General features: G+C 40.1%; 1 protein-coding gene across 1 annotated transcript in view; it reads left to right on the top strand.

Annotated features, from left to right (window-relative positions):
* Window positions 1-12,514, top strand: part of LOC124163265 — a 454,892-nt gene that overhangs the window by 191,475 nt on the left and 250,903 nt on the right. The window contains exon 4 of the mRNA XM_046540052.1: window positions 10,206-10,280. Coding sequence (XP_046396008.1) covers window positions 10,206-10,280 — 75 coding nt within the window. The remainder of the gene's footprint in view (window positions 1-10,205; window positions 10,281-12,514) is intronic.

The raw sequence follows: 12,514 nt of genomic DNA, 5'->3' as shown, positions 1-12,514 counted from the left end.
TTAAACGTTTTTATTTCTTTTCGCATACAAGCAAGGAAACATGTCTGCATATATTTGGGCTGCATCTTAATGGATCAAATGGCAAAGGAGATGAAGGAAAAAAATTTCAGCGCTATTTTCAATTTTATTCTTTTTCCCGCGCAAATCTTCCATACCCTCACGGCGCCGTTCGATTTTTCATGTCCCATCCATTTGACACGCTTAGACCGCGTGGACGTTCGGAATTGACTTGTCAATTGAAGAGGTCGCCCATATAATCTCACGGCACGAGAGAGAGAGTGAGTTTGACATGTAGAGAACCATTGGGGTTAGTGGGAGGAAAAGCCGCGATTCGGTTTGTTGCCCGTACTACGTCAATGGTTACCTTGCGAGGAAAATACGTAAACTACGCAGGAGAGAGAAATCCTTAAACCTCGTGTACCGCGGGCGGCGTGGCTTTGATTTCGTGTCAACCGCTCTTGACTTGTTTTAATTTATTTTTTACTATTCTCACTTTTATTCGCTGCTTTGATTTCCCTTCCCGTCACGTCGAGCGCACATGTCCACTTTGTGATGTTTTCTTGTTGTTTGCTCCCGCTGGTGAACGGCGGTGCTAGGCCCGTGGTGTGATACTGGTGTCACGTGAGGCTGTAGCTCCCTCGTGGTTTTGCGTATCGCATTTTATCTCTGCTCTCTCGTTTTTTTTGTCGGAGCGTGATTTTTTTCTCCGTTCACGAATGCTCCGTGTGCCTTGCATTCACCGATTGAAAGAGATCTCACAGTGCAATTAGTGGGGTCAGTCACCTCATTAGCATGCAGTTTTTGCTCTGGATCGAATTTCGTCGTCCTGAAAGGTATTTCTTCAGTTAGCTTATCATGTACTTTTTGTCTCGCTTTCTTTGTAAAATATTATCGAATTAGTCCAGCGTTGGAGCCTTTCTCTTTCGATTAATTTACTGTGAAGAATACCTTTATTAAATAATTAATAGAGTGCCTTTACCAATGTGTGGCATTCTTGGAATTTTTTTCGACGTATTTTTAATTTCAGAGCTAATTATGTTTTACGAATATTTTTTTCTTGTCATTTTTTTTGGCTGAGATCTGTACCATCTCTATGTCAGATAGGAAGAGTCTTTTTGGCACTTGCGCCGTTTCATGCTGAACCTGATGTTTGTGTAACTTAAATGATGATAGAGTAGCTGTAACTTTTTTCGTTAGATCTCTTAACGGAATAATCAGGGTAAAAGTTTTTACGTATAATACTCCACTCCACTCCACATACTACACACCAATGTCGTTTTCGAACTCATGTCTCCCGGAGTCGTGGTTGAACTTTTGAAACCTTCCGAAAGTTCAATGTGGTCGTGTGAAATTATTAGAAAAGAGTACTAATAGAAGAGAGTACTATTAGAAAATTATTATGCCAATTAATTTACTATTGTATTTAATGTCAATGTTGTTTTCATTAGAAAGCTTCGTTTTTCTTTCTTTTGTTTGTTAAGGAGTATTATATAAGCTGAATGTCATATATCACCATTCTGTCATTTTGCCGTCTTATAGAAGTACAGAATTTAGTGTCTATGGTTGATGACCCTGCTGATGATCGAGTTTAGTTGACTTCTGTTGAATGGTCATGCTTGTTTAATAAATATTTATTAGTATAGTGATGATGATAGAAAAAATATTTCGATTTGTGCTGGGGGAACGTCCCTGTAGCCGTTTCTGGCTGGGACTCTTGTGTCCCCCACGCGTTGGAAATCGCATTCACCTCTCAAGTCTGCGTGCTCATTTATAGGCACACATTTATTCAGGGATTGGGTTCACTCCCAAATGTCAACACCGTCGAGCCTTCGAATGCCTCGTATGTTTTGGCGTCCGCGCCGTCGCCGTATGCGTTAGATGGGCGGAAAAAAGTTTAGAGTTTGGGTAGAAGAAAAGGAGCCACGCATCCCTCCCTGCGGGATCCTGTATCGGGAGTGTTAATTGGTCCGAACTCTTCTACCTTCCTTTCCTTCCGTCTTTGAAGGAGATATAACCGTTGGAAATAAAGTTTTTAATTTCTTTGAATGTATCAAGTATTTCCACCATGCGTAATAATTCGATAGCCTACCGCGTGAGCAGCGGTGAAATATACATGATTTGCAATGAGAAAAAATTCCCCTGGACCGGGAATCGAACCGCGTACCTTTGGGTTTCTGGGCCTCTACGTAGATTACTGAATCATGTAACACCATTAGTCTGGGTATTATTGTCAAGGGGATTCAGAAAAAGAATTTTTTTCTCATGGCAATTCGTTTATTTTCCCACCGTGATTTTCTATCTCGATATTTATACAAATAAATTGTATTTTAAATCTATATTGGGCAGATCCAAATTGGAAAAATTATTTGAACCTAATATTTTACTAGTTATTTTGTGGATGATAACTGCTGAACCATATAAAAGCTATTTTAAAAGATGTAGAGAACGAAGTCTTCAATTTGTGAGTTCGTTCTGCGTGTTTGAGTAGTGAAACAGTTTTAATGGAGCAGGAATGTAGAATAATCTGGCGCCCAAATGCTTTATTTCGATGCTAGCTGGTTCATCAGCTTTCTCTGCGCATTACAATGTTAATAATTGTATTAATCCCATTTTCTGCAATTGACTCTTTGAAAAATAGTTGATGAAATTTCATTTCTGTTCATTTAGAAAGCCGATCTTCGGGAATAGTTTCGCCTCAGAGCGGTCATTAAGCAAGCAAAACGGATGGTTAAGATTTAATGAAAAAGAGAGATGCTATTTTTTCACAAATTTAATTTGATAAATAATAATAAATTTAAATTCGTTGAAAATAGTGCCATCTCTCATTTTCGTTAAATGTGGATGTCATTCCTCTTCGTCTCGCTTGACTCAGTCACTTTTATTTGTTTGGTTAAGGAATGAGGTTGTTGTATATTGTGACCTCTAAAATACAAGTCATTCGGCTGAGTTGGAGCTATCGTATTTTGTCCTGGGACATCCCCGCTTTACGGTCCAATATACTCCTTCCATCTCCGTTATGTTGATTTGCCTTTCAAAGCTGATACGAACGGATAATATTTACCACTCGGCGCAGCATGGTGCAAACCCGGTCTCAGATTGCGTATCTCCTCAGCCAGTGTGAGAGTTTAGGGACCTCAACGATGAGAGGTCACCGTGACTGTCAGTTTGGGATATCCCTATAGGAATTCATTTCGGGAGAAACCGGAGTTGAAGGGATCAATGGTTTAATGGATGTAAAAAAATGTCGAAATGCTGCGATGATTGCTCGCTCCCGTCGACTCGCGGCTCGTGTCGGATGGCTTGGGGTCACTTCTGAATGAGGTCAGTCGATACGATTGCCGGTCGATAAGGCCGCGCTCTTATTGTTATTTTTTCTTGCTCATTGTTTCGGGGAGGAGTTTGGTGGCTCAGTGGGCAGAGAATTACGATAGGGACTCCGGTTCAAATCCCAAGGGTAGCTTTTCTTCTAAGCAACCGGATGTTTTCGAAGTTCGAGGTGAAAGAACTGGACCAGCCACCCTGGCTATACTGAATAATCTTCTGTCGGTAAATATACTAAAAATATACTAAAATCTTCTCGGGTTCGGCATAGGGTTGGGCTGTGTAAGGCCAATGTTTCGATGAGAAACTCCCTTATCGTAAGTAAGAGGTAAGACTGATGACGATGAAGTTAAGGCACATTTGGTTGGTTCTCTAATTGATATGTACAGGTCCCTAAAGATAAGGCATGGCAATGGAGTTACTTATGGGAGAATAAGATATGCAGGAGGTGAATGTGAAGGTGAAAATACTTATCTCATTGCTTTAAGTAATCCTGAGAAAATGGGTGGAAGAATAGTGTTTTCTACGGAAAATTAAAGAGTTATTATTTTTTTTAATAGGGTGTGACCAGCTGGAAGTTTTTTGTAGTACTTGATTGCCCTTAAGTGTTTTCGTTCGAAAAGACATTGCTCTTGAATTTATCTAAAAGGTTTAGTCTATTTGTCAATCTACGGTTTGATAGAGATTCCCATCCGAGTTTATCTAAGAGGCCAGTTACACTAAAAAAAACTATCGTAACGACCTTAATACGCCTACAGGAAGCATTGAACGTGGGCACCCCGCGTGGTAGCAACGGACTCTAACAACTTGTCTAAATCGGTTGCCGTCAAGGTTCCCCGAGTTATATTATTTTCGCTCTTATAGTTTTTTCTTACTGAGCAATAAATATTTCTCTATCTATCTATTGTGTGATCTTATAGTGTTTGTTTTCCCGTCCGAATTTTCATCAACGTCTTGATTATCTCGCTTCAGTGTTTGGTGAGGTTTCCTCTGCAGACCGTGTTTGTCGTGGTTTTGCTGGGATCTGCACGTCCGAAGGTCCGTGAAGATCACGCTTGCGGGAGTCGGTTTTTACGAGCTGTTCGTCTCAGCGGCAATTATTTCATCAGAACGACCCAGTCGGCCAAGAAGCAATAAGTCCGTGTCATTTCAAATTCTAGCCGCGTGCTGATAACGGGCCGGGACAACGGGAAGTCCGCGAAGAGGACTTTCTCCGTGGGGGTGACGGAACCCGTTCTTAAGCGATCGCTATCATTGGAAGACTAGGCTGGGGGTAGAAGGTTGATAGGAGGTTACGATAACGTTGTGATAGCGTTACAATGGTCTTAAACATGTGTAGCAGTCAGCCAAGTGCCTTAACTTTTTTTCGACCCTTTGTCAAGTCAGTTTTTTTATGCCTCACTGTTAAGGAAAAATTTAAAACCTGGGTCAACGATTTAGATGTTGTGTATTGCCAAGGCACTCAGCCTATAAGAGTGAGTTCATAGTTACCGATACAGGGCTTTTTACGAGTTGGTTTCCTATTTATTTTTAGCAGCTTTTTCCAGCCTTTATATCAACTCACCAACCTGTCTGTTTGTCTGTTTGTTTGTCTGTTTGTCTGGTACAAATCTTGTAACTCAAATTTGACTCACTTCCTGTGAAGCAAAAACGCTGAAATTTTGCACACTTCTTCATTTCCGATGACAATACATGAAAATATAACTTTTTCTCTCCAACCCCCCTTTAACCACCCCCCAGTCAACCTATAGCCCCCCAAAACATGTTTTTGATCTAAGAAGTTCCAAATGGTCGATTTTCGTGTTTTGCGACCACAGTAAAAGTTATCCACTTTAGGCATATCCACATAGTAGGCATTTAAAAGCATAGGGGTGGCATTTTGAAACATAGGGGGCTTACCATTCACTGAAAATTTAATAAATATAGTGACTTTTTTAATACGTCACTTTTGGTTTTTCGGGGTCACTGAGTTTTTTTGCTTTGTGTCATATATAAACGTTGCTCATCCCCCGTAATCTAAATATAAAGGCTGGTTTAAAAAAAAAAAAATTTTATAAGAGCTTATTAAACTAATCTTCCTACTACAAATAGTTTTGGAAGGGCATTTTATTATTTTATTGCTCAATGCCAAAATAATACTCTGTTACAGTGGTGATATTGACGTCCGTTTCGCGGAGAATATACAGTGTCACTGCAGGTTGTTGTCTGACGGACTAGTTGTGTAAAATTAACAATTTTGTTTCATGTCATCAATTTAAGGGATGGAATATAGTTTTTTTTCGGAGAAAATTATGTTCTTTGAATTAGCTGCGGGGTCGTAAATACCTTGGTAGTAACGTTTTTCGTCTTTAATGTGTGAATTTTGGTCTAATATCTCCTCTCTGTTCAAATGCCCTATAATCAATCAGTATTAATATGCCCTGGGATTACTGAGAACCTACTCACTCAGCCTTTGAATTTCGAATGGTCAATAGGCAAAAATACCCCGTCCCCGTTTTATTAATCATCATCTTAGTCACTGGTCAGCAATCCTGAGATTGGTTTGAATCAGCTCAATACTTCTATCAGCTAATCTTTTCACTCCCACGTATTACTTCTCTTTCACGTCCTTCTTAACCTGTATCTCGAGTATTACCTCGAGTCTATCGAGGCGGTGTCTCAACACGTCGGAATCAACTCCTCCGCCCGCGCCAGCTTATTTATCACTGAATCCCTTCAATTCCAATTCATTTTCTGAATGTCGTTCTCCTAGCCTCTATTTATATTTTGCGGGTCTTTTTTGAAATGGAATGGTAGGTAATGAAATGATATTTTGTAGTTTCTAATCAACGTAAAACAGTGAAGTCATATATGATTTCATACTGTAAGGTATCTAGTTTAATACATCGACAACACAGATCAGTAGATCAGAGTAATTTTGATACCCTCTCATTACAATGATTGACTTTAGTTGAGGGACTTTGGTTTTTTATTTTTAATTTGTCTTGTGATTTTCTTCTTATATTTTATTACCATTTTTTGTATAGATATACGTTTCTCGTTGGGTATATTTTTCAAATTGTTTCTCTTTGTTTACCAAATAATTTAATAATAGCACTGGCTGTACATTTAAGTTTTTAGTTGCGGAATGTGTCTTTAAATAAATAAATAAATACATTTACACAGTAGACCGTAACTGACATTTTCTTGTATCTACCAGCGGAAACTTTCTCATTTTCGTATTTCCTCAGTAACATATAAGATTTGTGTATGTTATTCAAGGTAAGGATAACAAAGATTTTCCCTCTCCCATTACGTAATAACTCTCTTCTTCACATTCCGCGATTCCGTCTTTTCATTAATCAACTCAGTCTTTTCTACCGGATTCCCTCAATGTTTTACTAACTGGCTTCAAAAATTCCTTCCCTGGGCCCCTTTTCCTCCTCCACTATATTCAAATCCTCCCTAAAATGCCACCTGAACAATTCACCGCGGTCTAAATCACAATCCCCGTTCTTATGTTCCAACATTTTGTTTTCCATTTGTGTTTTATCAATGTTATCTTTAAGCTGTTATTTATTTATTTATTTATTGGGAACAGCCAATTATTAGTCTCTGTGCCGTTTTTGGTGGTGAAATAAATTAAGAATTAAATAAAAAACTATTGCAGTATGGTAGATAAATATGTGCCGAGATACGTGGGGGAAAAAAGTACACCCGGTCGCAAGTGATGCGTCCTCTTAAGGCCTTATCCCGGGTAAATTCCCTATGGTATTGACCTTGTGGCATTAATGCTCCAGCAGTTTATATTACTCGATAAAAATATTGCTCTTAGAAATTATAGTTTTTATTTTACATTTGAACCAAACACAAGGTAACGGAGGGAAGTGCTCCCCACGAATGAGCTGATATATTTTGTGTCGAGTTTATTTTTTTCGCGCGCACAACACGGTTGACGAACCATGATTGACTTCCTGTTTGAAGCGGCGCAAATCCGGGAGGTGAATCCGAGGTCGTTGAAGCCCAACGCCCCCAAACACAGCCCGGCATAACTGGAGTGTACCGGTGCGGATCTAAAACTTCGACGCTCGCGTGACGGACGCGCGTAACTTGTAGGGAAGTAAAGTTCTTGCGAAAGCTTACGGAAATGTGGCGTAAATGATTTTGGTACTTGATGAGTGTGAAAGCATGTTTTCGGGGTTGGAAGTTTGTTAGCACCAGCGAGGAGAAAAATTAAGGACTTAACGAAAAATTAGTGCATACTAGACTCTGCCATCTGTCATTCTTCCTAAGATGTCATTCTTCAGTGTCGTAGTATTTTTACAATGTTCTTTTCATCCATTGCATTGCTCCATCCACAGGCGGATCTAGGGTCACAGGGGCACGTGTCTATCCCCCCGGACCCTTAAAAAATATGCAAGACTTTAATTAATCAATTAACAAACAAAAATTCACTGTTCACCTTTTAATTTAATTCACCATTATCTAATCAATAGTGCCCTTTCCTCGGTTTAAAAATTTTGTTTTCTGTTAGTTTTTATTTATTGTGATATTGTTTGTTATCTTTTAGGTATCATTTATGTAAGAAACAGCCAATGTAAAAGCCTTTGTGCCGTTTTCGGTGATGAAATAAATAAATAAATCGTGAAAATGGTACCTTATGATTGAAATTTCATTTTTTCACTTTGATAGTTCAAAATTGTCGATTTTTCTAATTATGTTGCTAAAAAAATGTGAATTTTTTTCTCAAGGGGTATAGTCCCAGGAAAATCAATAAATTTCATTCATTCATATATTTTTCTTGTCAACTACAATCGTAATAGTCGTTGATGGTGGAACTTCTGCATACGATTTATCGCCTTCACAAAGGGGCAAATGTCGACACTGTTGCTGTTTCTCTTGGGGGGTTCTCCGGCCATCCACGCTCTCCCTCCCCACATATATCGTGTCCAATCTCCCCCACCGCTCACTCCGCCTTCGGCCGCGGCTGCGGATGCCGGCAATTGCTCTACGTTGCTCAACCTCTCGCCTCTCCGTGTACCCCGCTAATTCACGTGGCGTGTTGTGGTTCTCGGATGTTTTTGTTCTTTCCAACGTATGCATGCGTACCCTTCAAGAATACCTCTACCTACGCTTTTCCGTACTCTACTTCTTTATTTTTAGCGATTTGATAGTTGGATTATTCTTCCTCATAGGATAATCCTCTGAAATCGCTGGCACACCACAATAATGGCTTTGCCTGCTTTCGCTATTTGGTTGGGCTCTTTTCGCTTCTTTAGCGTTAAGGCGTTTTTCCCCCGTCCCATTCCGTCCAACCATTTCCCTACCCAGGGACGCCGACTTATAAAAAATATTGGGGGGGCCCAAACCGGGGATCATGCCCCGGGAAATTTTATAGGTAGTGAGTTTTAAGTTTTTTAAGCATTTGAGAAGAGTCATATGATAAACATTAGACCCCTGATAATTCGAATATCGATATCTGGACACTCCGGGGAAAATCGGCAAGCCTGACACATTTTTCCCTCTCACCCATAACAAATTTTTGGAGGGGGCCCGAGCCCCCTCAGGCCCCATGGAGTCGGCGCCACTGTGACCCTACCCCAGAGACATCGTCGGGCTCCTATCGCGGCGGCGCCTCTTTCCTTGTTCCTTCCTGTCATCCCCCTTCCCGGGTGATCGGGCGTATCAGCAAGATTGCTGGGTCGCGGCCCCGGTGTGTTGTACCCTAGCAGGGCTCCCATGAGCCCTGATTCTTATTGTAATTCTTTGGATCTACGGAAAAGCGTAGAAATTTCCTTCCTCATAGGAAAATCTTTCTTTTTTTATATAAACATTAAATTATGGTTTCGCTAATAGTAGGACCCGCCCGCCTCTGTGACGGTGCGGGATTCCTCTTCCCTTCCCTTCCAACCCTATCATGTCCCAGGAGGCGTGGTCGGGCTCCTATCACGTCGGCGCCTTCTTCCTTTTTCCTGCCGCTTACGCTTTTCCGTTCTGTACTTCTCTATTATCTAACGATTTGATCTTTGGATAATTCTTCATCATAGGATAATCCTCCAAAATCCTCCACCCTAGGCCTCCATCGAATGTACTTCCCTGTTGTATGGAAAATGGATGGCTAAGTATTTTTGTAAAAAAATACTGGCAAAAAATAATGGCAGTTTATTAAAAAATTATAACATGTACTACTTACTCTTATCTTTGTAGCCATTGGAAATCTAGATGCTATTTTGCCTCACCAACCAAGAGAATGCATGTACAAGTAGAGCATATTTTTAAAAATTATTATTTACTCATTCCCGTACCACCAAATACTGCTCAATATCGCCTGCTACATCGGGGTTGTTAAAATATACATACTGTAAACGTATTCTATTAACCATCTCACAGATAGTGGCAACCTACCCCGGCGGAACTCGAACCCGCGATCTCTTGATTGGGAGGTGAGGACTTTCATAGACGTTTCCCCAGTCGAAATTTTACATCTAGGGCCGTTTTATTTTCCAGGATACCTCATAATTAGTTGAATTGCCCTTGATATGTTTTCGTAGCCCTCTATTGGAATACTAAACTATTTTTAAAACTTTTTTTCTGAAATTGCAACTAAACTTTATGACAAGCCTCAAGACTTAGGTAAGTGTATTATTTTTACCATGGATATCTATTCTGTTGTTATTCATGTACATCTAATGCTGCCACCAGGAAATAGCCTACTTGCAGCAATTTATAATAATAATAAATAATAATAATAAAAAAAAATAATTTTGGTGCGTATAAATAAAGGTAATTTAAAATTAGTGTAGTGACTTATGTCTTTGTATATGATTTCTGTCGTAAATCTCTATTTCGTTCTCTTTGTCGAGTATGGTCGTGTGTTTAATGCTGTTCTTTTTTTCTTAATACAGGAGACTGCTTAATCCGATCACCAAAATCACCCCGTATCCTGAAGGATTACGTTCCGTCCAAGAATATTTTTTACGGTAAGTGATCATATTTTCATATAGTTATGTACTTCTGGACCTTCCGATCGTAACCGCGGTTTCTTCTTTCATTTTTTGAAGATGTCAATTTGAGTTGAGCCGTCTGTGTAAGCAATCCACTGCCCTGTTTATCCGCACTTCTCCGTATGCCTTGTTAAACTCATTTTCGTTCGCAGCTTTTATTGTTTCTTGGCTGCGTCGATGGATCTTACATAGAATCCAGTTTGACCTGCTTATGCAGGTTCGTTTTGCTCTGGTGAGAGCGGTGCTAACTGGTTACGTTTCCTCTACTCCTGTCATAAATCGATTGAGTTGGTTTTCTGCGTGATGGATGATACATGTAACTCCGAAGTTTTGTTCTTGAGAAGATCCGTCACTCTCGCTTTACCGGTCTATTTTGTGGACATATTTACTGTCTGAAACTTAAGGTATAATATCAATGATAACATATGAACAAGTGGTAATTTACACACTTTCATATAACTCCACTACCGACCATAACTTCTACTCTCTAAGTAATTTTCAACCGTGAAATTTTTGAAAAACCTTAAAAATTACATATGCCTAGTGTCGAAACTATGGTCAGTAGTGGAGTTATATATCAAAGTGTGGAAATTACTATCTATTGCTTTTATTTTATCATGGATACATCGCCTTTTTACCTCATCAAGCCTGAAAAAAAAAAATTCATACGTTAAGCTATAGGTGGCGGCGGGGTAACGTTCTCGCCTGCCAAACAAGAGGTCGCGGGTTCGAATCCCGCCTGGGTAGGTTTCCCCGGTCCAGGGCATGGTCGTTTGTGTACGTTTACTTGTTACATTTGTTGAACACCCCGGTGTAAAATGGCCAATAAGAGCTGTATCCGGTGGTTTGAGAATAAAATAAAATAAAAATAATGTTTGAATTTCCAAGATTTAGAGGTAGCCCGAACCATCTTAATGACGACGATTTCTCTCCCTTTCCTTACCTATTCTTGTCCTTAGAGGCGTCGGTGGACTCCTATCGCTAAAGTTGCCAAATTCCTTTTTCCCATCCTCTTCTTCCTTCTTTCATCCTTCTCTTGAGGTCCGGCCGTAAAAGTTACTGGCTAATAAGCCTGACCCCAAAGAATGTATCCCCGCAGGCCCGCGTGGGTTTCATGTATTGTAATGTCTGGTGTTTTCCCGGCGAAGTATGGCAGTGAAGATTTCTCGGGTTACACGCCGGGTAAGGTCATCCGCAAGTCACCGATGATGATAAAATTTGTTCCATTAAAATATTTTTAAAAGAAAATACCAAAGTACTTCCATATGCGAGTTTCATAAAACTGCACAATATTTTCCTTCTCCTTCCAACGTTTCAATGCGCAATTTCCAGTTAGCCTTTCAGAAAAATGGCACTGCCTACGTTTAATCCAATTTTGATTCCTGTATCCCAGAGGACGATGGGCGAGTTGCTCATCGAAACGCTGGTAGGAGATATGGACGACCTTACCCGGGGTGAAGCTCGAAAATATGCAATGCTCCCGCCAGTGTTCCGACTACGTATCAAAATTTGCCTGTTTCGTGAATTCGAATGTCTACCTTGATGTATTCTCATATGTAAAGTTTTCATGTTCGAGGAAATTTAGGCGGAAATTAGCTCTCTATATCCTGAAAATTTCTAGATGATGACGTGTATTTTAAACGAGTAATACGCCACAAATACTGGCTAAACATGACCGTTCGAGAGGTAGTAATATTTCTCCTTTTAAGAAGACGCATCAATACCGCACGACCGGCGGGTTGGCTTATCACGGGATGCGATCCCGGGACCTGTTGGTCAGTATTCAAGCGCTCTATCCGCTTGGCAATAACGCTCCAACTTCTGTATCAAATTTATTGGGCTTAATAGAGGCAAATTTAATCGCGGTTAAAGTAGTTGCCTTGTGGAAATATCGAACATATACTAGTTATTGTGTGATTTCTTGGAACTCGTATGCTGGAGTACTTCGGTATTTTCCTTTGTAAATATTCTAATGGAAAAAAGTTTTTCATCTTCTTTTCATCGGTGACTTTCTATCGTTTCTTTAGCTGTAAGTTAGTTACTCAGCTTAAAGGTAATTCATATCCACAAAGAATTGTAACAGACAGGCAGTATTGTAAGTCGCATCCGCTTCGACGTTGGAAGCAGAGGGCCGGGCGGTGGTTAGAACATCAATTCCGTTAGCCTTCTGTGAAGGTCTCTTTATGACGGATCCCGAGGGATGTATATGG

This window comes from Ischnura elegans, chromosome 8 (assembly GCF_921293095.1).
Source record: "Ischnura elegans chromosome 8, ioIscEleg1.1, whole genome shotgun sequence".
Lineage (NCBI taxonomy): Eukaryota > Metazoa > Arthropoda > Insecta > Odonata > Coenagrionidae > Ischnura > Ischnura elegans.
Note: the sequence above shows the minus strand (reverse complement) of the source record. Positions and strands in the feature narration are given on the sequence as shown.